This window comes from Myxocyprinus asiaticus, chromosome 16 (genome assembly GCF_019703515.2).
Source record: "Myxocyprinus asiaticus isolate MX2 ecotype Aquarium Trade chromosome 16, UBuf_Myxa_2, whole genome shotgun sequence".
Classification (NCBI taxonomy): Eukaryota; Metazoa; Chordata; class Actinopteri; order Cypriniformes; family Catostomidae; genus Myxocyprinus; species Myxocyprinus asiaticus.
Genome location: NC_059359.1, coordinates 29,052,454 through 29,079,157, shown reverse-complemented (window position 1 = coordinate 29,079,157; position 26,704 = coordinate 29,052,454). Strand labels below are relative to the sequence as shown.

At 42.2% G+C, this 26,704-nt stretch overlaps 1 protein-coding gene across 1 annotated transcript in view; it reads left to right on the top strand.

Annotated features, from left to right (window-relative positions):
- LOC127453735 (voltage-dependent calcium channel gamma-4 subunit-like) overlaps positions 1-18,152 on the top strand; it is a 43,846-nt gene extending 25,694 nt beyond the window's left edge. Inside the window, exons 4-6 of the mRNA XM_051720384.1 lie at positions 5,989-6,072; positions 7,131-7,271; positions 16,517-18,152. Of these exons, the coding sequence (XP_051576344.1) occupies positions 5,989-6,072; positions 7,131-7,271; positions 16,517-17,343 (1,052 nt within the window). The 3' untranslated portion in view covers positions 17,344-18,152. The remainder of the gene's footprint in view (positions 1-5,988; positions 6,073-7,130; positions 7,272-16,516) is intronic.
- The last annotated feature ends 8,552 nt before the right edge of the window (positions 18,153-26,704 follow it).

Genomic DNA, 26,704 nt, shown 5'->3' with positions numbered 1-26,704 from the left:
TTTTTCTTTTCCCCTTTGGTAGCTGCAGTGTTACAGCACACTTGGCACAGTTTAGAGGTCAAAAGTACATTCTTGCTTTCCCCAGGAGATTACAGCCTAAATGGATGCTTAGTAGAAACACAATTAAGAGCAGGTGAAGTGGAAACAGCAGCCATTTTGGATCTGCATAATGAATGTCAGGATCAGTGTTGGGTAAGTTACTTTAAAAAAAAAGTCATCCACTACTAATTAATGATTACTTCTCTAAAATTGTTATTGGATTACTTTACTGATTACTTCATGGGGAAAATAATCAGATTACTAATTACTTTAAAGTTACTTTCTAAAACCAATCAAACCTGTGTCACAATGTGACAATAATAGCTCTGAAAATAGACTGAAAACAGTAACAAAATTACAGCAACATAAAGACAGCAACTTGGCTAAAGAGATCCAATGCATTTCTAAAAATGAAACTTTCTTATCTCAAATATGCTGTAGTAGTATCTTCAGGTGTGTGTGTGTGTGTGTGTCCACTACCTACAACCTTCTTAGCTGTGTGTGGCATGTATATATACAGTATGCTTGTTCACCTGTGTTTGTGTTGGTGTGAAAGACAGAAAAAGAATACCAATGAACTGAAAACATTTCTGAAAACACAGTTGCAAACAGCTTTGATAGTAAAACCAGAGTCTATCTGAATGCTTGTTGTTTCTTTTCGGTGTGCATATACAGGTTTGCTTGTGTGTTGCATTATGCATGTCTGTGTGCATGTACAGTATGTCTGTTTATGTGTGTACATGTGCAGCATGTGTGTTTACACAGCTTTACATCGAGTGGATTATTACTACCTCCCTGCTTGTGCTCGGACGAATTGCGTATCCTTTATCACTTGTGCATCTTTAACACTATTGCATTGTGTTTTTGTTTTATTGTGTACAGTACATAAAGAACATAAAAGAGCTGTTTGCTTAGCGACGTCTTTTTGATGACGCCATTCTGAAATGTTTCCACCTTGTGAGCGATGTATCCCTCTGTCAGACGGGAACGAGTGCTGTTTTCCATATGCGTCCCCAAGCCGATCCCGTCTCCTCCTGCAGCAGCTGCAGAAGGACACACGAGGGAGGCACGCAAGGATGGGGTAGTGTGCGGAGACTTGAGGAGGATTTGTCGCTGGCCCAGCCTTGCGTGCCTCTCTCCTCCAGCCAGGGCTGGGAGCACGCTGACATAGCGCTCGCTGAGATTGATTGTGAGCACATGAAAACTTGAAGCGTTTCGCTTTCGTTTTCAATTTTTTGTAATGCGTTACACCCAACACTGGTCAAGATGGACGCAAGCTGCCAAATGCAAAGGCTGCTTGGTGTGTGATGATAGGTGTACTGATTAGCTGTGTCTTAAATGATGTTCTATATACTGTGCTTTTACTAGGGTGACCAGATTCCTGCTTGTGGAAAACGGGACATTTTCCCCCTCCCAGCAAAAATGAAATTTACATATCCTTACCTAGGCGCAGATCAGTGCGAAGTAGAGGGTGCATCTGCATCTGTAACTGTTCGCTGGCAGCAATTATTCTCAGTGTGCGCTTGTCTTTCAAGACTTTATCGTAAAATGCAGAGCAGTCCAGTCCAAAATTAAGATGTACGAAAAGCATTGCCTTCATGACTGTTACACGGAGTCGAGATTTATCCGGTGTTCGTGCTGCATTCATTAATGAGAGCACACGATCCACAGATGCAGATGTCCCAGGCAGGCATAAAACATCTGTCCATCTCTCAGACGTGGCCGTCTTGTTCATGTTCCATGAAGAGTGACAATGTTTTTCGCGCAAGCCCACTCATCAAAGAGTGTGGTTTCTTCAATCAAACTGAGAGCTGGGATTCTGGAGTAGAAGTGTTCGAGGCTGCTCTGAATGTCTTTCCACTCTGGGATGTCTCTCAGTAGGGCCCACTCAAGTTTTTCTGTGTTCTCCAATGAGCGGCTCCAATTTTGGAGGTAATCCACCGATGCTGAATAAAAGAAATCATCTCCTCGCATGTCACCAGCTTCAACCAGGGCATCCAACTGCTTTTTAATGTCAGAGGGTATGAATGATTCCTCCAGCCTGGCCTGCAAGACTTTTCTCAGGTCATGAATTTGCAAAGCTATGGCCGTGCATAACAGAATGATAAGCAAAAAGTCCTTCACTTGCGTGCACCTTGTCAGATTCTGAACTTTGCTTCACAAAACAAATCGCTAACACTTTGGTGTGGCACACTCACTTTTAGCAGCATCCACATGCTTTTTTGTATGAACATGCAACGCGATGTCAGTGCAGCCTCCATGGGCGATGGAAAAGCGAGCTCCACAAATATCACACCTCACTTTACTAGGCTCTGTCTGTGACTCCTTTTTTAGAAATTTAAACTCTTTTTGAAGTTCCTCATTAAATGTACATGCGTGCTTCCTTGACATTTTTCCAGCCACAATTTCATCTGTGTGCTCTTTCAAACTGACTCTTCAGTCAGTTCAGTAACTGGATGTCTATTGATAGGGGATTGTGATTGGATAGTTTAATTCAGTCATGTACTTCAAATAACACGGTGTGATTTTAATGGTTTTACAAGCCCTATCCTTGGCTACCTTTGATTAGAATGCTCATGTGACTGAGAAAGCCGCATAGGTGATAGAGAAATTTTAGGCGGGGGAAATACGGGACAAAACACGATTTTTTCAGAACAAGTCGGGACACTAGAAAAAGTACTTAAATACGGGATTGTCCCGGGAAAATTGGGACATCTGGCCACCCTAGCTTTTACACCAGGGGTCGGCAACTTCTGGCACGCGTGCCAGCATTGGCACACGGAGGGGTAATCACTGGCATGCCAGCAATGGCAAGAGAGGAGCAGACTATTTTAGTTTAGCACCTGCATTCCAATCTACATCTTGATGTAATCCTTCCTCATGATCATTCAGCGTGTTTTCATGAGCTGAATGGGAGGCTAAACAAAACGTTAAAATGTGACGAGACTGCAGTTTACCCAACAGACTTGTGCAGCACGTGCAAGCCATTCACGCATCACGAGCCGGCAGCACTTCACGTTCGGTTAATCATGCGAGTCAACGTGGCCGCTTTGCTTCGGTCAGGCTGTGCGGATGACAGCCTACATTCCGTGTTTCATTTGTTTCTTTTTGCTTTCAGAACAACACGTGATGTAATAAGGAAAACACCACTATTAATCCTTTCCAGCATACAGGTACACCCTCCTTAAACCATGGTCACACTCAAAATTATATTAAACAATTAAAAGAGAATACATAAACCCACATCGTGGGGTTCAAAAATCCAAGTCTTTTCAAAATATAAATTAAACCTGGAAATAAAGTTTTAGGATTCTGTGGCTTGCACGCGCAGCGCGAGTCTCGTCACACTTTAATGGTATTTAGCCTCCCATTCAGCTGATGAAAACACACTGCGTGATCATGAGGAAGGATTACATCAAGACGTAGACTGGAATGCAGGTGCGAAAAACTGCTCCTCTCGCTGCTGTTTGCATGCTAGTGATTATCCCTATGCGTGATTTTGAAAAATGTATAACATAATATAATATTTAAGATTCCAAACAAATTCATGATCAGTAATTATATAAGCAAATTTGTGACATTAACTGTGTTAACTCATTTTGTACAAAAGGACAGGTTTTCTTTCATGAAATCCTTTCACGTGCAGGATCATGATTATATCATAATCATCAGTTTTTGCAAAAAAATTTCACCCAAACTGTTATGCTGATAATATCATTCGTAAGGAAAAATGCAAAATATTTGTGGACTCAAACTTAGGAAAATCACATCCATGCGCTTGTTTTTTTTTTATGGGGGGGTTGTTGGCACAGCCATTGACCAGGAAAATAAAAAATGGCACTCCATGTCAAAAAGGTTGCCGACTTCTGTTTTACACTATATACTAGGCTCTCGGCCAAATAGTGTATGAAGAGTAGTATTGTCTCAACACTAACATTTTTTACTACACAGAAGCATTCACCGTTTTTCAGCTGGCAGAATTAATGTTTTAAATGTGTGAAATGTGTTGCTCTAGTGTCTGATTTGGGGCACAGCTACTGTCACATTGCCCCAACTCTACTCTAAATACACACACACACACACACACACACACACACACACACACACGTTGGTGCGGCTATCCTTATGAGGACTCTCCATAGACATAATGATTTTTATACTGTACGAACTATAGATTATTGCCCCTAACCCTACCCCTAAACCTAACCCTCACACACACACACACACACACACACACACACACTTTTGGGCCTTGCCCTGCCCTTCACCTGGACTCCTCTACTGCTGTAAAGCTAATGCAATCAAAAGAAGAGGCTAATACTACTTGCTTTCATGTGCACGTAGCTTACAGATCATTGGTCCTAAGGAAGAAAGAACAAGGTGGTTACTTCTCAGTTCTTCTCATATAATTCTCAGTTCTGTGGGTGATTCCTTGATGGCAGTAATTATAGGTGACATAAGGCCATTCCTGCAAGATGCAGTCTCTTTTACAAGTAGCTAAAACAGGGATCCCAGATTCTACTGTTCATGCCTGCTGAAAAAAAAACAGCTTAGACCAGAACAAATGCTGGTACAGGCTGGTTAGTGCCAGTTATGGTGCTGATCCAGTGGTAACTGTGATTTTGCCAAGTAGTACTTGTTCCTAGATCAACACTCTTGTTGGTCCTGGAACATTTCTGTAAACCAATCAGATTTTAGGGTTAGATTTTGTATTCATGTTAGGGTTATACTTAAGGCTGGGGTTAGGGTTTTTATACCTCTCTTATTAACCAATTATTTCCCTTTCATTTTATGGGTAGGTTTTGGTTAGGGATAGGTTTAGGACTATGTTTTCGGTCAGAAATGCAAAATATGTCCAGGAACATGTTTTGACAAAATCAGTGTCCCTGATCTAGCAGGTGGACCTGCAGATTCATGCTGTTCACAGGCAAAACTTGACTGGTGAAACTGTTGGAACAAGGGAGTCTTGCCGATAAAGCTAGTTAAGAATCCTGGTAGGGAACCAGCACACCAGCATCTAAAAAAACAACATATGCTGGTCTTTTTAGCAGGGTTTACCAGGACTACGCTCACAGCTTTCCATTTTGTGCCCCCATCTCTTTCTTACAGAGTAATCTCCAGGAGTGTAATATTAAAAGACAGAAACAGCTGTGAAATCCCCCCACACCTGTCCAACTTGCCCTTCGTCTGTGCTTCATCAATCCATCACACTCCCACTCCATCAACCAACACCAGTTATGCTGTCATCATAGTGCGTCAGTCTGTATGTCTGCAGTAGGCCCCCAGCACTGGAGCAATAGCTAGTCACTGCCCAAATAACTCCAGGGCTGTCTGATTTCAATGGTGAAAGTGTATGTGTTGTTTTCATCTCTGTTCTACTGCCTAAGCACCTTAACAAAATATGAATTAACATGAATTAAGTGAATTAGATCTTTACCAGAAGCAAAAATCCAAAGATTTGAAACCTATCTGATTTAAAAAAGATTGGATTGTGGATTAGGCCATTGATTGTTTTTGTAGAACTCTTTTTATTGTGCTTCTGAGGTTTTTTTTAAACTTTGAATTATCTTTTTAAATTTGTAAATTCTTAAGTATTGCAAATTGGATTTAAAGGTTGTCCTAAACAATTTTAAACTGTTTACACATAGATTGAACAAAATTATTATGATGACCTGTTTTACCGTGTGATCAAACATAGTTGATTTTTTTTTGTTTTGTTTGTTTTTTACAAATTCATTAAATGTTTACTTAGTATTTTTAGTGTGTCCATCCGCTTCTTGTCTGTTAATCATTTACATGAGAGTATGTTTGTGTAGATTACAAATGTGGGAGAGTGAGAAAGTTTAAGGTGCAGTTCACTCATTTAACCTCAGAATTACCAAATGCGCAGTATGTGAATGTTACTGCCGAGATGTCTTAGCTCTGATGTTCTCATATCTGTACTTGTAGGGGTGAAACGTGGTGTGTGCTCCCAGATCAACCACTTCCCAGAGGACGCAGACTTTGATCATGATGGAGCTGAATACGTCCTGCGTAAGAGGCTCTTCTTTATTTGAACAAGAAAGTTTATCATGACAAAGCATTTCTGCTGGACTGCAGCAACAGTGATTACCTAACCTTGTTAAAGGAATCGTTCAACCAAAAATTAAATTTTGTCATTATTTACTTACCCTCATTCCAAACCTGTATGCTTTTTCTAAAAAATTATTATTTTAGAAGAATCTTGACATAGATCTTTTCCATACAAAGGCCAATGATGTTACCACCTACACCTTAGGTGCCATTTTTCATTTGAAAGCTGTAGCGGCATGAAGATTTTCAGTAAATAATGACAAGTCGAATTTGGTCAAAACTATCGTATGGCTTCACAAGTATTGGAGTATGGTGCATGAGTACTTTGTGGAGTATGACAGCCTGTGGTTACTATGAATGTGGTCATTATATGGAAAAGATCTATGAGAAGATTCTTTAAAAATTCCTTTTTTGTGTTCCAAAGAAAAAATAACAGCACACAGGCTTGTTACGACATGAAGGTGAGTAAATAATGACAGAATGTTGGGTGAACTATTCCTTTAAATTTACTAAAGTTTCTGTGATACACAAGAAAAACACATATTGTAGATTGTATTTTTTTTTTTTTCAACTGCATAATAATCCTGCAAATTAAATCCTATGCTTCATAAACCCTGAAATGCTCGCAGATACTTCTGTGCTACAGTTTCCTGTGTGCATCCATGCATGGCAGATGCATAAATGCATGCACGCACACAGGTTGGCATTTTGGTTGATATTTACGTGGCATTTCCTTGCACTGTCCCAGCTTGAATGGTCCCAGATGGAATGCTGAATTCTCAGAGGAACACTTCTCCTCTGGGTATTCTTCACACACTCTGACACACAGAGCAACAGCATGGTTTAATTACCCAGATGCCTCATTTTAGCTTAATATATATATATATAATTCACAGTGCTAAAACCCTGAACTCCTCAGTACTTATGTCTCACACTTACAATGCTCTCCATCTTTCACCCTCCCATCTGTCTCTCTACACCACTATCTTTGTCTTCCTGCTTTCTCTCATTCTCTGCAGGAGTCGTCCGTGCCTCCAACATCTTTCCCATTCTTAGTGCAATCCTGCTGCTAATGGGAGGGGTCTGTATTGCAGCCAGTCGTTTCTACAAGAGCAAAAGGAACATCGTGCTGGGGGCTGGCATTTTGTTTGTAGCGGCAGGTAAAATGTATGCTTTGTGTGTGTGGAACTGTGTCAGTGTAGGAGTAAATGTCAAACTACACATAATATTTCACCTGTGCTCCAAAAATGGATTTCATATATCTATTCAACTTATACTCACAATAGATAACACAATAGAATTCATTAAAATGCTAAATAAAATATTGCATGTATGTGTACAGAATGATCCATGATATTATTGTTAAATGCATGATATTATTGTTAAAAGTAAAACACATTTAGGTTATTTCAGCCAAAAATTTAATTTTGTCATGATTTACATACCCTCATGTTGTAAGGACTGACAGCCTTGGTCACCATTCACTTTTATTGTGGAAAAAAGCTACACTGAAAGGGAATGGTGACAGAGAGTAACATCTTCTCTGTGTTCAACAAAAGAAAAAAAGTCATACTGGTTTGGAACAACATAAGAGTGAGTAAATGATGATAGTATTAAAATTTTTGGTGACCCATACCTTTAATTGTTAGAATTAGGGCTGTCAATTTAATCTGTTAATATAATTTAATCACATCTCCTGACTCATACATAAATTCCGTAATGAAAGTATGTATTTCATACCATCAGAGCAATTCAAGCTTCAAGTCTAGGTAACTTGTGTTTTTACAAGCCGTGTCAGTAAAGGGCAGTCAGCGTGCCTCGTCAAACCTTACACCTGTTGCACACCGCATGCCGAAGCAGTGCAAAATCAGTGCATATTTTATCCGACACCCATGTTAACAAGTTAGAGTATTAACATCGGAAGCAGAAGCAGGGCGGCAGAGTGTTGCAGAAACGTTGCAGCAGCAGCACAGCATCAAAAGTTTATTTTTGCTGCGCAGCTCATTAAAGTGACAGTGCAACGTTGATGGACTTCATGAATATGAGTTTACAAAAAATTTCAAATTGCAAAAAACAAGCACACAAGGTTTTTTTTGTATGAATTTGAGCACATAGGAAAAAAAATGTAAAGTGGCAAAATCTAAATTTTATTATTTCAATCATACAGCTTAAGCAGAAGTGTGGTTTTATAATTTAAAACTACAGTATAGTACAAGTCATGGGCCATAAATACTATAATATAGAGAGCAAGTCTCCAGTGGTTCTCAACTGGTTTTGCTTCAGGACACAGGTTTTACATCGGACATCAGTGCAACCCAACATAGTAAAAAGTGTAACGTGTACTGTCGTGTATTTACTGTAGATTTTCTTTTATCTTGCATAGTTTTATTCATGGTTTTCATGTCTAAAGGCCTGTTCACAGAAAATCCATGACGATTTTGCGTGATGAACTTCCGATGGAAGATCTATTCACACAGAGTTAATAAAAAATGAAACTCAAAACTATTTCACTCCTGTTGCTGTTCTACCAACATTTATACCAGTCTCCTGCCCACCCTTCAGCTGTCAATGCTAGAGATTAATATATTGAACACTGCTAAAGCATTTATTAATTTTCTTTTGTATTTTCTCCCCTTTTCTCCCCAATTTGGCATGCCTAATTCCCAATGCGCTCTAAGTCCTTGTGGGGGAGTAGTGACTAGCCTCAATCCGGGTGGCGGAGGACGAATCTCAGTTTCCTCCGCGTCTGAGACAGTCAATCCGCGAATCTTATCACGTGGCTTGTTCAGCGCGTTACCGTGGAGACATAGCGTGTGTGGAGGCTTCACACTATTCTCCACGACATCCATGCACAACTCACCATGAGCCCCACCGAGAGCGAGAACCACATTTTAGCGACCACGAGGAGGTTAACCCAATGTGACCCTACCCACCCTAGCAACCGGGCCAATTGGTTGCTTAGGAAGCCTGACTGGAGTCACTCAGCACGCCCTGGATTCGAACTCGCGACTCCAGGAGTGGTAGTCAGCGTCTTTACTTGCTGAGCTACAAAGGCCCCCGCTAAAGCATTTTTTACATAATTTAGCATAACTGTTTCATTATGTTCTTTCCATGGTTCCATGGAAGCAGTTTGAGGAGTATATATACTGTTTTATATCCGAGTGAGATAAGTAAAGAGCGCTGTTGCATATTTATTTATACTTAATAATTTACATTAAGACAAAACACCATAAGCAGACTTTCAAACACAGACTGGGGTTTATGTTTGCAGTACAAAGGGCTCAAGAACTGCAAATATTTATTTTTAAGTATAGCCTAAAATTTCAGGGGGGTGTATCATCTGCACGTCCAATGGCGGTGTTTGCCAGTTGATTAGCGCCACCAATGCACTGGATTTAGCAGCTGCAGCGACTCTGGATCAATGACAAAAAGCTATTATCTCATTGGTCAGTCAGTTTTCATTGCAGTCTGAAAAAAAGAAAAAGAAAAATGGGCCACTGTCCACGAAAAAAAAACAAACACCTGGTTTGAATAGCGCCATGGGAGTCCACTGTTCCCATTTAAAAGCTTGTTTGGAATGAACAATCACACCGAAAAAAACGGATTTGGTGTGAACAGGCCTTAAGGCAATGTATAAAGAAACACTGTTTTTGTTGTTGATGTCAACAAAAAATTCTTTATTTTGGGGCATAGCAAAATGTTTTCCTCGCCAGTGCGGTATATAATGTCGGTGCTGTCTAGCTGTTTGAGAGGTTTGACCAGCTCTATAGCACTTTAAACTAGATAATTCTCACTAGAATTCAAATTAGTCGCATCTGTTGTGTGATCTGCACCGCAACAGTACAGTAGATTAGAGCAAAGCAGATCATTGGTTCGAGCCATCACAGAACCATTCGCGCCAGTGATCTACTCTGCTCTAATCTACTGTATCTCTGGAGAGCATGCTACTCGCAAGAAAAAAAAAAACAGGCTTGCGCTGTGGATGAGAAGCATATTTAATGCACATAAAGCCCCGAGCACAAGATTATCATTCAATTTGCCTGGATGGCCAGCGAAAATTTTTCAATGGAGGTAGAACCACGACATTGTTCTTTCCCTGCTGACGTGACCCAATCCAAACAGACCTGCGACCCACTTTTGGGTGGCTACCCACCAGTTGAGAAACACTGCCATACACAGCTGAGTGCTAACAGTTGTGGTAAACCACTGCACACGACAGCCCATGTTGTTGGTAAATTGACAATGGATGACACAAGTTCCCTGTCTGTCACTCACTCGACGTTGTGTCGATGTAGTGACACTAGGGGTTCGCTCTTGAGAGCCCCAATCATCTTTGCTTTATTCAGAAAAGGCCAATGAAAATTGGCGAGTGAAATTTGCATGCCGCTCTCCGCCCTGGACATACGGGTATAAAAGGAGATGGCGTGTACCACTCATTCAGACTTGTTCTTCGTAGCCGAGCACACGTGTTCGTCCCGACACCTCGCTATCACTGCTGGAATTACGGCGCGTATCAGCGGTCACCCTCGCACGGTTGAGTGTTGTGCTTCCCCTGGGTGCTTCGGCAGTTGAGTCCACAGGTGTAAAAGAGTATATTCAAAAAGAGAATATTTTCTATAAAAGAGCTCACACAAACGATTGCCGTCTTTTTAAAGATGTCCTTTCGCCTTTGTGTTACTGGGTGTGGCCGTTATCTCTCCCCACCGGATGGCCACGAAATCTGTCGAGTGCTTGGGACGCCAGCACGCCGAGGCAGCTTTTGTGGATGGGTCATGTTCTCACTGCGAGGAAGACAACTTTCTCTGCCCAGACACGCTTCGCGGGCTCGTCCACCCTGACTACCCTTGATGGCGGAGCAGCCAAGGGATATGTCGAGCTTCCCCAGGTCGAGCACGCCGTTGCGGAGCACCTGTGCCCACAGGGCACAGCCACCTGGAAGAACCGACCAAGGCATGTAAGTTTTCTTCATCATTAGTGGTGAAGGCTTGCAATGCCGCGGGTCAGGCCACCCTGCATGCCATGGCCATCCTGCAGGTTCATCAGGCAAAGGCGCTTAAAGATCTGCATGAGGGTAGGACCTACCCAGGGCTCATGCAGGAACTGCGCACCATGACCGACCTCGCTGTACGGGCGACGAAAGTCCCACCGCGCCCTGGGATGGATGATGTCCAACTTGGAGGTCCAAGAGCGACACCTGTGGCTCAACCTTGCGGAGATGCATAATGCCGAGAAGGTCCGTTTTCTCAATGTGCCCATCTCCCAGGGGGGGCTCTTTGGCGACACTGTCGAGGACTTCGCCCATCAGTTCTCGACGGTGAAGGAACAGACGGAGGCCATTAAACATCCTGCCGTGGCGCGACTCGGCCGTCTACAGGCCTCCGAAGTCCCATGCCCTGCCCACTCTCACCAAGGCCGTCCTCCTGCGGCGTTGGCCCCGGCTCCCCCACATCGGAGCCTGCACACCGACCTCTGAGAAGATCCTCCCGCAGGAAGGCAGCACCGCCTGCCCATCAGTCGGCCACCAAGAACCCTGGACAGGCTTTGAAGCAGCCCTGAAATAGGCGACCCAGAGATGAGGCTGCTGACACCCAATTTATAATTATAATTATAATTATATTTATTTTTCACACATTATACATTTGCACATATACAGTGAAATTCTTTTTTTCACATATCCCAGCTAAGCTGGGGTCAGAGTGCAGGGTCGGTCATGATACGGCACCCCTGGAGCAGATAGGGTCAAGGGCCTTGCTGTAAAAGAGAAGTTTCCTCATTCCCTGGGTCATTCTCCTATGCTCAGCCCTTCCGGCCCTCGCACTTGCGAGGGCCAGGCGCTGAAATTCTTTCCGGTCAACGAGCGGGATGCGAATATCTCGCGTTCCCATGTCCTCTGTCGAAAGAAAGCTGGCAAACAGGCGCTCGCACGCCCGCCCCAGCCACCGGCCACCGTTGCGGCCTCGCGGGGCAGCACGCCTCCCACGGACGATCTTCCCGGTGGGGCGTCTGCTCTGCCTCGCCGTGAACCACCCACCCCGGGTGTGATAAAACCAATCGTTCCCCTGGTGCCATTAGTGCAGAGGCTGGGAGCCTGGTTAGCACTTTCAAGCCCGTCGCAATGGCTCATCAGGACGATCCGTCTCGGCTACGCGATCCAGTTCGCCAGACGGCCGCCCAGGTTCAGTGGTGTCCTCTCCACTGCAGTGCGAGGTGAGGATGCCTCGGTCCTTCGGGTGGGTTGTGCCCAATTCTGGATCTGCACGCCTTGAACAAAGCCTTACACAGGCTTCCGTTCAAGATGTTGACGCAGAAGCGCATCCTGCTGTCAGTACGACATCAGGATTGGTTCACAGTTATTGACCTGAAGGATGCGTACTTTCACGTATCGATCCTTCCTTGACACAGACCCTTTCTTCGGTTTGCCTTTGAGGAACGAGCATACCAGTACAGGGTCCTCCCTTTCGGTCTGTCCCTGTCTCCTCGCATCTTTACCAAAGTTGCAGAGGCTGCCCTGGCCCCGCTAAGGGAGAAGGGCATTCGCATCCACAATTATCTCGATGACTGACTGAACCTAGCTCACTCGTGAGATCTATTGTGTGCGCACAGGGACCTCGTGCTTCAGCACCTCAACCGACTGGGGCTTCAGGTCAACTGGGAAAAGAGCAAGCTCTCCCCTGTGCAGAGCATCTCTTTTCTCTGTATGGCGTTGGACTCGTCACCATGATGGCATGCCTTACGAACGAGCGTGCACAGTCGATGAAAACCTTCAGGCAGAGGGTAGCGTTGCCACTGAAACAATTTCAGAGGCTCCTGGGGCATATGGCATCCTTGGTACTCCCCCTCAGGTTGATGCATATATGTCGTGGTCACGACAGATGCCTCGAATTCTGGCAGGGGCGCCTTGTGCAACGGGCAGACAGTATCGGGGCTCTGGACAGGGCCCTGCCTGCAATGGCACATCAACTGCCTAGAGTTGCTGGCAGTATCGCTGGCCCTGCGGAGGCTTCGGCCATTGATTCAGGGCAAGCACATGTTGGTCCGGACGGACAACATAGCGACCGTGGCGTACGCTCACATCGCATGTCACAACTCGCCCGCCGCCTCCTCCTTTGGAGTCAGCAGACGTTAAAGTCTCTACGAGCCACTCACCTCCCGGGCGTCCTCAATCGTGCAGCGGATGTGCTCTCACGACAGGTACCGCTCTGCGGAGAGTGGAGTCTCCACCCCCACGCAGTCCAGCTGATTTGGGAGAGATTTGGAGAGGCGCAGGTGGACCTGTTCGCCTCCCGAGAGTCCTCTCATTGCCCCCTTTGGTACTCCCTGTCCGAGGCTCCCCTCAGCATGAATGCCTTGGTGCACAGCTGGCCTCGGGGGCTGCGCAAGTACGCGTTTCCCCAAGTAAGCCTCATTGCACAGACATTGTGCAAAGTCACGGAGGATGGGCAGCAAGTCCTGATGGATGCGCTGTACTAGCCCAACCGGACTTGGTTCTCAGACCTGATGCTCCTGGCATTTGCCCCTCCCTGGTGCATTCCCCTGAGGCAGGACCTCACTCAGGGGCAGGGCACGCTCCGGCACCCGAGGCCAGACCTCTGGAACCTCCACGTCTGACTCCTGGATGGGACACGGAAGACCTAGCAGGCCTTCCGTCAGCTGTGATAGACATGATCACTCAGGCCAGAGCACCCTCCACGAGGTGGCTGTACGTACTGAAGAGGCGTCTCTTTGCAAATTAGTGTTCTTCCCATGGGGAAGATCCACAGAGATGCACGGTCAGGTCTGTGTTGTCCTTCCTACATGAGGGGCTGTAGAGATGGCTGTCTCCCTCCACCCTGAAGGTGTACGTGGCTGCTATAACAGCGTATCACAATACACTGGATGGGAGACCCTCATGGCACCACGACCTGACCACTAGGTTCCTCAAGGGCGTGAGGAGATTGAATCCTCCTAGGCCACTCCTGATTTCCTCTTGGGATCTATCTGTGGTCCTACCTGCCCTACAGAGAGCCCCTTTTGAGCCCCTGGAGCAGGCAGAGCTCAGCACTCTGTCACTGAAGACGGCCCTCCTGGTGGCGCTCACCTCTATCAAGAGGGTTGGGGACCTGCAGGCGCTCTCTGTCACCAGCGAATGCCTGGAGTTCGGGCCGCACACTCTCACATGATATTGAGACCCCGGTTACATGCCCAAAGTTTCCACCACTCCCTTTCGGGATCAGGTGGCGAACCTGCAAGCGCTCCCTTCAGAGGTGGAAGACCCGGCCTTACCATTGCTGTGTCCAGTTCACACCCTGCACATCTATCTGGACCGCATGCAGAGCTTTAGATGCTCGGAGCAGCTCTTTGTCTGTTTTGGAGGACAGCAGAAGGGGAAAGCTGTCTCCAAACAGAGGCTGGCCCATTGTATTTTGGATGCCATTTCTTTGGCTTACCAATCACAAGACCTGCTGTGCCCCTTGGGAGTTCGGGCGCACTCCACCAGGTGGTATTGCGTCCTCCTGGGCACTGGCGAGGGGCGCCTCTCTAATAGACATATGCAGAGCAATGGGTTGGGCTACACCCAATACCTTTGCGAAGTTCTAAAACCTCTGCATAGTACCGGTTTCGACCTGAGTGTTACGGGGTAACCTTTTATATCCGTATGTCCGGGGTGGAGAGCGGCATGCAAATTCCACTCGCCAATTTTCATTGGACTTTTCTGAATAAAGCAAAGGTGATTGGGGCTCTCAAGAGCGAACCCCTAGTGTCACTACATCGACACAATGTCTCGTTCCCTCCATCAGGGAACAGAGGTTACACCAGTAACCAAGATGACTTATTGTGAAGAAACAAAGTGCTCTATGACCTACAACATACTTTTTATAAGGATTAATTAACAAAGGAAAAAGCTTTGGATGCAGTTACCCCAGCTGTTGGTGCAGATGGTAAGTTAACATGTTTTTGGAAGTATGTCCTTTTTGTGAAGAAAATACTCAACACTTTAAAGTTTTGATTGGTGTTTGAACAATGAGAATTTGCTATTCAATGGTTGTAAATAATTACTTATTTCTGACTACATTATTAAGCTATATTAAGAGTGATTGAGCCAAACTAAGTGATCAAACCATCCTCTGTTGCAAAACAACATCAAAGGCTCATCGTCCTACCCTCTCCATTCAGCTGAATGATGTTTTGAAATGAGCAGAGCTTATTGTGTTGGCTGTCACTCCATTAAATAATTCTACAAGACTACATAAGATTACACCTCCATCATGTAAATAAAATTTCATGATGATCAAGTTTGTAATACTTATCAGTAGCTCACTCCTGATAACCATTAACTATTTTCTGTATAGAGCGCAGAAGTTTCTGCAGCAGAAACACTGTTGGTGTAAAAGCACAAGCGTTGGTTGCTGCTGAAGTTGATGCGCTGCTAGGGTGTATTGTGTGCAACAGGTGTTTTTAAACCACGGGCCGTTGAACGCATATGTACATAGAATGACAATTAAAAATGCCGCAGATGGAAAGCAAGAACGCGTCATGTGGGGCCTGGGTAGCTCAGCGAGTAAAGACGCTGACTACCACCCCTGGAGTCACAAGTTCGAATCCAGGCCACGCTGAGTGACTCCAGCCAGGTCTCCTAAGCAACCAAATTGGCCCGGTTGCTAGGGAGGGTAGAGTCACATGGGGTAACCTCCTTGTGGTTGCTATAATGTGGTTCGCTCTCGGTGGGACGTGTGGATGCCGCAGAGAATAGCGTGAAGCCTCCACATGCGCTATGTGTTTGCGGTAACGCGTTCAACAAGCCATGTGATAAGATGCGTGGATTGATGGTCTCAGATGCGGAGGCAACTGAAATTCATCCACTGCCACCTGGATTGAGGCGAGTCACTACGCCACCACAAGGACTTGGAGCACATAGGGAATTGGGCATTCCAAATTGGGGAGAAAAAGAGGAGAAAAGAAAAAGAAAAAAGAAAAAAAGAACGCGTCATGTGAGAATAGGACAGATTGACAAACTCAGTTGCAAAATGGATTGCTGTCGACTGTAGGCTTGTTTAATAAAATGGAAATAATAATATATATGTATATGTATATATATATATATATATATATATATATATATATATATATATATATATATATTGTCTTCTAAACCACTTTTTGTATTGTGCAATCAATGCTTGTTTTCCACAACAATGCAATACATTTAAATTATTATATTATACACTATATATTTGTAGTTATTTTAATAACTTTGTATTAGTCATGTTGAATTATCATTATATTATTATGATTTATTCGATTAATTAATTGGCATGTCATGTAATTAATTTAAAGTTTTAATCGATTGATATGTGAACACATGACATATCTGGATACTGGCTATAGCAAATTCTGATCAGGCATGTTTCTGGCCCTTCAATTTTAGGACTGAGTAACATCATTGGTGTGATAGTGTACATTTCTGCTGCCCTGGGTGACATTTCTCCAAAGAAGGATGAGGATAAGAAATGGCAATACTCATATGGCTGGTCTTTCTACTTTGGTGGGCTGTCCTTCATCCTGGCTGAGATGGTGGGAGTGTTGGCTGTGAACATCTACATCGAGAAGAACAAGGAGCTTCGCTGTCGCTCTCGCACCGATATCTTTAAGAGCACAACTCACGCCATGCTACGACTCCCAAGCTACCGCTTCCGTCGCAGATCACGTTCCAGCTCTCGATCCACTGACCCCTCACGCTCCCGAGACCCGTCCCCCGTGGGTGGCCCTCCAGGGGGTAAGAACTTCGGAATGCCCCCCTCTGCTTTACTCTCCCAGGGGCCCATCTCTGTGTCCACTCTACCCAACTCCCGCTCCGCTCTGCCAGGGGGTGATATTTCCCTTTACACCCTCTCCCGAGATCCCAAACTGGGTGGTTTAGGAGGGCTGGGTGCCCCTCCACTGTACGGCACTGTGGACCGGGCCACACTATACCAGCTGCACAACTGCTTCCCCAAGGAGGGTGGAGGGGGTGGAGGAGGAGGCATGATGATGAGTGGGACACTCCCCTCGCTCAAATCCCACAATCCCTCAGCGGTCCAGAATTCTTCCAACTCCAATGCTCCGCTCAGCAACTCCGTCCCTTCCTCCCAGCCTCCCCCTTTTAATTCCTCTACAGTGGAGAGGGAACGAGGGATGGGAACGCTGGATAGGTTAGGGAAAGGTGACCGAGAGAGTAACTCCAACACACTAAACAGGAAAACTACACCAGTGTAGTCAGATAGGGTTGGAGGAGTTGATTAAGTGCAAAAGCGTAGAAACAAGGCAAATAACTCTCTCAATATTGACAAATATTTCACTTTATGAAAAATAAAGAATAAAAGAATGATAAACAGCTCATAATAACAACAACACTTATGATGTTTTTTGTGCTGTTTTATAACATGTTTTAACTTAATAAAACTGTGATGTTGATTAGTTTGCTTTGATTTTAGAGATGTGGAATTCCAAAATGGTGAAGTGTTGTTGTTATTACGACTAAGTTTAGTTGTGCTTAACATTTTGAATGATTTGAATGATTGATTTACAAAGATTTTGACTGTGATTCCAAAACATGTGATACTGAGCACTGCAGAAACATGAGCGTATTCAATATGTGTGAGAATGAGATTATTACAACTAACTTTGTGAGAAGCATTTTATTTATTTTAAAGAAAGTTTTATTTTCTACCCTTTGATAACATGCAATTTAGTGTGTAAAATCTGTATATCTGTCTTCCAGCTCAGCAAACAGATCAGCAACATAATTGATGGACTGAACCAACAAAGTGTTAAAATGAAAAAGATTTTTATATAAACTTACCATCATATTATTTTTGTTATAATCATTGTTAGCAGTAGAAGTAGCACTTGTCAAATTGAAAATCTTTGTTTTGGGGCATTAATATGATCCCTCACTTGGACAAAGAGGGAGAGACAATATGTTTGCATTCAACAGGTGGTAAATGTTGTTCAGAATAGACTGTACTTTTCAAAAGGGCAGGGAAAATAAAATGCGATTTGAATAACAGAATTGTAAAATTAAAGGTTTGCAGTTAAGTGGTTGCAAGAAGGTTAGAAAAAAACTAAAAAGAATATTTTTTAAATGCCAATGTGTATTACGCATAAGTGTATTTGAAAAAAAAAAGTTACTTTCGTTAAAATCAAAAGGGTACAGACATGATGGGGAGCTTTATGTATTGGGAAGGGCCGAATGGGTGGGAGGGGCTTTATATATATATATATATATATATATATATATATATATATATATATATATGTATGAGGACACTGTCTTCCTTGAGATCTGATTGTGCTACACTTGTTTGTCGGGGGAATGCCCTGGATGCGTCTCAATTAGCTCCCTATTTCAGTAGTTAGGGCACAGACAGGGAGTCTGCCATTTCCAGGGGTGTCCCATTCCCAGTGCACTGAAACTTTCGCTCCCTAAAAATTCCCAAAATGCACCGTAAAAGTCCGGAAGCATTGTTGCTCACTATTTTCCCTTACTGGAATTGTCGTCATGTCTTCTAAAGTTTCTCAAGTCGTTAGAAGATGAGCGCAAGTGTACAATTATAAAGTCAGAGTCTTATTTTCTCTTTAAAAGAGATTTTGTTCATAATATATTTAATCCATAATGTGCATTAAAGGCAAACAATCTAATCTAAATTTTAGAGTTTTTAATAGATTTAAAATACACTCCTTTGTATTTTTTATTTCTTCTTTTATGTCATTTTTCTTTCATAATAGCATTGTATGTTGTAATATCTACCACGAAAATGCACGACAGTGTCATTTAAACAACGATGTTGTTGATTAATACCAGCTGCGTTTAAACGCGCAACCTCGTAATCGTGTCACAGGTATTGAGTCATAAATGTCCCAATGTTCAGTTGATCAGCACCCTTGCCAGTGCTCAAATTTGTTTTCAAGATGTACTGATTTACAACATAGGGAGCTAGGGAGTGAGATGAGATGCACCCTCTGTGTCATTTGTGTTATCCCTACATTGTGTCATGTGATCATGACAGCATCCCAAAGGCAAAGCTCCCCTCCAAAAAAAAAAAAAAAAAAAACAATTTCACTGTGCTGCACCTAATTCCCTTCGAACTTTCTGCTTCTCTTAATGAGAGATTATATATGTGAACTTTCTGCTAACCTTAAACCTTTACTCCATGATCCCAGCTAACAAGAGGTCAACACGGGACATTACATTATAGAGTTCAAATGGACATTAAACCACACAATATCCTGCAGCTGGGGGTCTTTTTTTAATTCATAAAACTTTTGAAAAACTACACAGAGACAGCATTTATGTGGTCAGTTATAAATGGTATATAGTGGACAATAGATATATCTAGAGAAACAATATGGTTTATCTTAATGTGTGATAAACTTAACACTGTATTGCACGAATTTTATATATAAAAGAAACAACAATCTATGAGTGATGTCATTTGTGTGTTTTTTAATCTTCATCAGGCTATCTTCTAAAATATTGTGTCCTCCAATTAAGCAGGCTTTGCAGAATAAACTAGTTATGTTGCAGTCAGTCTTGGATGTCTATAGTTTTGGGTGAGTGTAACTGAGTGTAAGATGTTAAGATATTGACCTGAGTAGACCCTACTGAAAAGACCAGCTAAGACCAACACGGAATCCAGCAAATCCAGCAAAGCTGGTTGACAAGTGTGTGTTTTTTTTGTGTGTGATGTTGGTTGACAAAGGAACTCTTGCTGGTTAAGTCAGGTCATGTCCATACTAATACAGGTGCATCTCAATAAATTAGAATGTCGTGGAAAAGTTCATTTATTTCAGTAATTCAACTCAAATTGTGAAACTCGTGTATTAAATAAATTCAATGCACACAGACTGAAGTAGTTTAAGTCTTTGGTTCTTTTAATTGTGATGATTTTGGCTCACATTTAACAAAAACCCACCAATTCACTATCTCAAAAAATTAGAATATGGTGACATGCCAATCAGCTAATCAACTCAAAACACCTGCAAAGGTTTCCTGAGCCTTCAAAATGGTCTCTCAGTTTGGTTCACTAGGCTACACAATCATGGGGAAGACTGCTGATCTGACAGTTGTCCAGAAGACAATCATTGACACCCTTCACAAGGAGGGTAAGCCACAAACATTCATTGCCAAAGAAGCTGGCTGTTCACAGAGTGCTGTATCCAAGCATGTTAACAGAAAGTTGAGTGGAAGGAAAAAGTGTTGAAGAAAAAGATGCACAACCAACCGAGAGAACCGCAGCCTTATGATTGTCAAGCAAAATCAATTCAAGAATTTGGGTGAACTTCACAAGGAATGGACTGAGGCTGGGGTCAAGGCATCAAGAGCCACCACACACAGACATGTCAAGGAATTTGGCTACAGTTGTCGTATTCCTCTTCTTAAGCCACTCCTGAACCGCAGACAACGTCAGAGGCGTCTTACCTGGGCTAAGGAGAAGAAGAACTGGACTGTTGCCCAGTGGTCCAAAGTCCTCTTTTCAGATGAGAGCAAGTTTTGTATTTCATTTGGAAACCAAGGTCCTAGAGTCTGGAGGAAGGGTGGAGAAGCTCATAGCCCAAGTTGCTTGAAGTCCAGTGTTAAGTTTCCACAGTCTGTGATGATTTGGGGTGCAATGTCATCTGCTGGTGTTGGTCCATTGTGTTTTTTGAAAACCAAAGTCACTGCACCCGTTTACCAAGAAATTTTGGAGCACTTCATGCTTCCTTCTGCTGACCAGCTTTTTAAAGATGCTGATTTCATTTTCCAGCAGGATTTGGCACCTGCCCACACTGCCAAAAGCACCAAAAGTTGGATAATGACCATGGTGTTGGTGTGCTTGACTGGCCAGCAAACTCACCAGACCTGAACCCCATAGAGAATCTATGGGGTATTGTCAAGAGGAAAATGAGAAACAAGAGACCAAAAAATGCAGATGAGCTGAAGGCCACTGTCAAAGAAACCTGGGCTTCCATACCACCTCAACAGTGCCACAAACTGATCACCTCCATGCCACGCCGAATTGAGGCAGTAATTAAAGCAAAAGGAGCCCCTACCAAGTATTGAGTACATATACAGTAAATGAACATACTTTCCAGAAGGCCAACAATTCACTAAAAATGTTTTTTTTATTGGTCTTATGATGTATTCTAATTTTTTGAGATAGTGAATTGGTGGGTTTTTGTTAAATGTGAGCCAAAATCATCACAATTAAAAGAACCAAAGACTTAAACTACTTCAATCTGTGTGCATTGAATTTATTTAATACACGAGTTTCACAATTTGAGTTGAATTACTGAAATAAATGAACTTTTCCACAACATTCTAATTTATTGAGATGCACCTGTATGTTTTACATTCCATGCAGAATCAGCATCCAAAATACAACAAAAGCTGGTGACCAGCTATGCTGTTTTTCGGCAGAGGCTGCTTGTATCAGCTGACACCAATTTTCATTTGATCCCCCATAACATGCTACCTTAAGTTTATTCACAATACTATTGGAGGACTGACAGAGAAAGCTGATATAAACATATGTTTTTTGTGTATAAGGCTGTACACACCCACACATTTCTGCTCCGACCAACGCAACATAGTCACATGACAACTCGTAATAATTTGTATGAAATGGTAAAATCTTAAGATACTGTACAACTTGGCTCCTACAAAAGGTGCGACTATAACAAAAATAATTTCAAATCAATACAACACTGGTATCCAATTTAGCCTTCAATCCAAACTTATTTAAAGGATTAGTTCACCCAAAAATGAAAATTCAGTCATTGTTTACTCACCCCTGTGTTGTTATAACCCTATATGACTTTCTTTCTTTTTCTTAACACAAAGGGAGAAATTTTGAAAAAAACATTGTGCTCAGTGATGTCATACAATGGCTGTTTATGGTGACCACCACTTAAATCCTCAAAAGAATGCAAAAGTATAATTCAGAAGTCTAATAAATTATTCCATGAGTTCATGATTGTTATGAAAGCATACAATAAGGTTTGGTGAGAAACGAACCGAAAACTAATGTATTGTTTAGTAAAAATATTCACTGACCATTGATCTCCTGTGCACGTTCATGATAAGGCACAAGAGCAACAGTTCACGTAGCACCCTTGTGACATTGGGGCGTTCAAGTGAAAACTTGTTTTGTTTATCTAAAAACAGGTCCACCACAGCGATAGCAACAACAGAACACAACACAGCTGTACACAAAACAGAGAACAGAACTTACTAAACATGTCTGAAGAGTTTGTAGTCAAATAATTGAGGCATTTCTATGCCCAGCCTATTTTTTTACGTTTTTGGACCAGTGCCAATTCACAGTGGATGGAGTTACCCGTGCAATGCCAAAAATAGAAAACAAGCAATCGATAGAATTTACCATTGCTCATCACTGCTGGTTAGGACAAAAACTCTGAATACCATAGAAAATATACCTGTTACCATGTGTCATTTGCCATCAGGTTAGGACACGGTGGGACTGTTGCTGCCTGTAGCCTCCTCTACGTTTCTGTTTGATTTCTGAGTACACTGAGCAAAATAAGGCTGGGCATAGAAATGCTGCTGCAAGGTATATTTTCTATGGTAATCAGAGTTTTTGTCCTAACGAGCAGTGATGAGTGATGGTACATTCTATTGATTGCTTGTTTTCTATTTTCGGCATCGCGTGGGTAACTCCGTCCGCTGTGAATTGGCACTGGTCCAAAAATGTAAAAAAATAATAAGGCTGGGCAAAGAAATGCATAAACTCTTCAACTACAAACTCTTCAGACATGTTTAGTAAGTTCTGTTCTCTGTTTAGTGAGCAGCTGTGTTATGGTATGTTCTGTTGTCGCTATCATTGTGGAGGACCTGTTTTTAGAAAAACAAGTTTTTGCTTGAATGCGCCAATGTCGCGAGGGGGCTGCGTTAACTGTTGCTCTTGTGCCCTATCATGAACACGCACAGGACATCACCGGTCAGCAGGGGCGGATTATGACTAGCAAGGGCCCGGGGCCAATTTTCTTTAGGGCCCCCCCCGGTCCAATTATTTTAAAAGTTGAGATCTATGCAATCAGTTTTCATTGATTTATGTCTCTTTTAATACCTGTTCTGTTATTCACAGTCAGATTAATTCAAACACACAGCACAGATGTGGTAAAGAAACTGCTCAACCGAAACACGTTCGCTGAACAGCCACAGTACCATTTTAACGTTTGTTATACATAATGTGAACTCAGTGTAAATACTACAAATTATGCATACAAAATGCATATATTTAAAAGACCCATAATAAATTATGAAATATTTAATTTAATCAATTTAACTTCACACTTTAAATATTGTATCTATGCAAAGGTTTGGTGAAATTTGGCAAAGAGTTCAGGTAGCTCTGGCTCACGCTGCTATATCTTTTCTAACTCATCTGAATTATCGGGTGCGTTCCTTTCAGAAGTGATCATCCCTACACCCTATTTCCTTCAAAGACTTTAACCTCCATTATGATAGCTTTGAAGGGCTGAAAGGTGTGGGGCTCAAAAATAGTGGTCATTTGGTCATTTTTTTGGAAATTCTGTTTGGAACGACCCTACAGCTTGGCTACCATTATTATTCTTCCATCGAAAAGCCCTGTGAGGGCATCATTTAAGCCTTTTCAAAGTGTCCAAAAATCCCCTAGACTACATTACATTGACAATGGTTAAATGAGCTACAAGTCTGTTTTTGAATGTTCGTAATTTCAAACTTCAGCTGTCAAAATTTACACACAAGCCCTTTAATCTGGTTTAAAATGCTCTTCTTTCTGTATTTCTTTCTTTCTTACTGTTAAACCTGTACACATTTCTAACTTCAAGCATTTAAAACTACAGTATTTTAAACGTTCAGACAAGGTTTTATCAGACCAACATTACAGTTTGTGGTATCTAGTTTAATCATAAAGTAAAATATCAATATTTTCTTATCAACCACCTAAGCCAAGTTATTTATTGTAATGTAGGGCAAACATGCAGTTATAGCAATGAATAGTATAATACACGTTTTTGTTCGACAGCTCTTTTATACAAAGAATAAAGCTTAACCATATAAAGCCTAACATATTATATAATTATATTATATATTATATAAGAAATTATATTTTTTAAATGTTTAAACATATTTTTCTATAAAATAATGAAATTTTAAGGACATGTTGCTTGAATTCAATAAATTCTCATTTTGAAATATCAGTAAGAATATAAACGTTACTGTTAATTTTACTTTATCAAAATCAGCAAAGACTTCACATAAAAAAGATGAGTGCATCAAAATATGAAGATAGCTATTTTGGAAATTATTTTACAAGGTCTTTGTGGCAGCGGGAACGTTGTCAAGCGTCCATCCGGAGAAAGCGGTAAGGGCGCTTGCACCTGAGCTAAATTATGTCTAACACCTGTCTCTAATTACAGTGAGCACGGAGAGAGCGGCATAAAAGAGCCACACTGCCAGAAGACCAGGGAAAGAGAGCCTGGGTCCAGAAAGTTATTATTGTGAAGTTGAAGAAATTATTACTGTAAAACTGAAGAGATTATTATTGTGAAGCTGAAGAAATTATTATTGTGAAGCTGAAGAGATTAGTGTGTGAAGCTGAAGTGTGGTCATTAAAAGCCTTACCTGTGAGTGGAGCAACCTGCCTCCCGTGTCCTCCATATCGACTGTCGTTACAGTCTTCTACTTCCAGAAGAGCATGGAAACTTTCACCAGGTGGCGTTATAAGATTTAAGAGTGGCTCAAAAAATGTCATTAGAAACAGGAATGCAAAAGGGTCCTAAAAGAGGACTGGGGGCCTTCATAGTCACAGGGCCCTGTTGAGGGGGCCTTGTATAAGCTGTGGGGCCCACATATTTAAGCATATACAAACATTTGTTTTCAAAGTTGATGGGCCACAAGACCTTGCAGCACAGGGCCAACCCGGGCCCCTAGTAGTCAAGGGCCCCTGTCCGTATTTCACCTATGCCGGTCTGTGAACATTTTCACTAAATAACACATTAGACTTAGGTTTGTTTCTCACCAAACCTATCATGAGGCTCGTGGAATAATTTATTAGACTTCTGAATTATACTTTTGCATTCTTTTGAAGATTGAAGAGGTGGTCACCACAAACTACCATTACTGAGAACAAAATTTTTTCACAATTTCTCCCTTTGTGTTAAGAAAAAGAAAGAAAGTCATTTAGGGTTATAACAACACAGGGGTTAGTAAACGATGTCTGAAAATTGGTTACTTGTTCCATAGTTATTTATGCAATCAAATGACTGATTTGTGTCAATAATAAGCTTCCCACATCTACTTCCAATTCTTGATGTTTTTGTTCCGTGGGATAAAAAAAAATAAAAATAATTCCACTGGTCTGATGAAACAAAAATTGAACTTTTTGGCCATAATGACCATTGTTATGTTTGGAGGAAAAAGGGTGAGGGGCTTGCAAGCCGAAGAACACCATCCCAACCGTTAAGCATGGGGGTGGCAGCAGCATGTTGTGGGGGTGCTTTGCTGCAGGAGGGACTGGTGCAATTCACAAAATAGATGGCATCATGAGGAAGGAAAATTATGTGGATATATTGAAGCAACATCTCAAGACATCAGCCATGAAGTTAAAGCTCGGTCGCAAATGGGTCTTCCAAATGGACAATGACCCAATGCATACCTCGAAAGTTGTGGCAAAATGGCATAAGGACAACAAAGTCAAGGTACTGGAGTGGCCATAACAAAGCCCTGACCTCAATCCGATAGAAAATTTGTGGGCAGAACTGAAAAAGCGTGTGCAAGCAAGGAGGCCTACAAACCTGACTCAGTTACACCAGTTCTGTCTGGAGGAATGGGCCAAAATTTCAGCAGCTTATTGTGAGAAGCTTGTGGAAGGCTACGCAAAATGTTTGACCCAAGTTAAACAATTTAAAGGCAATGCTACCAAATAATAACAAAGTGTATGTAAACTTCTGATCCACTGGGAATGTGATGAAAGTTATCTGAAATAAATAATTCTCTCTACTATTATTCTGACATTTCACATTCTTAAAATAAAGTAGTGATCCTAACTGACCTAATGTCAGTCAGAATGTTTTCTACCATTAAATGTCAGGACTTGTGAAAAACTGAGTTTAAATGTATTTGGCAAAGGTGTATGTAAACTTCTGACTTCAACTGTATACGCGAACGTGAGGGATCGTCGATATTTCACAGTGGAGTTTATAAATGGGTATCGTTTATAGCGTATGTGTTTTTCCCACTGTACACCCAGAAATGTTTTGTTGACTTGTTGGGCTCCATCCTATGATGTTTGTTATTCAGTCTGTTCCACGCACATGCGCACTCTTCAAAAACCTGTTAGAATGCAGCTTATGTGTTTACATGGCCACATAAGCAGCTTTCTCTGGGAGAAACCTAGGTGTGTTAAACCACTTTCTCTTAATCCCTTAAACGGAATAAGGAAATAATAATTTTCGTTTACATGACATTTCAGAATGCAGCTTTCTGCAAAAACCCTGGAATAACCTGCTTTCTTAAGTGCATGTAAACGTGGTCACTGAAGATGTTGATCAGTTGTTGTTGTTTTTTTTTTTTTTGAGGAAAGCAGACAGA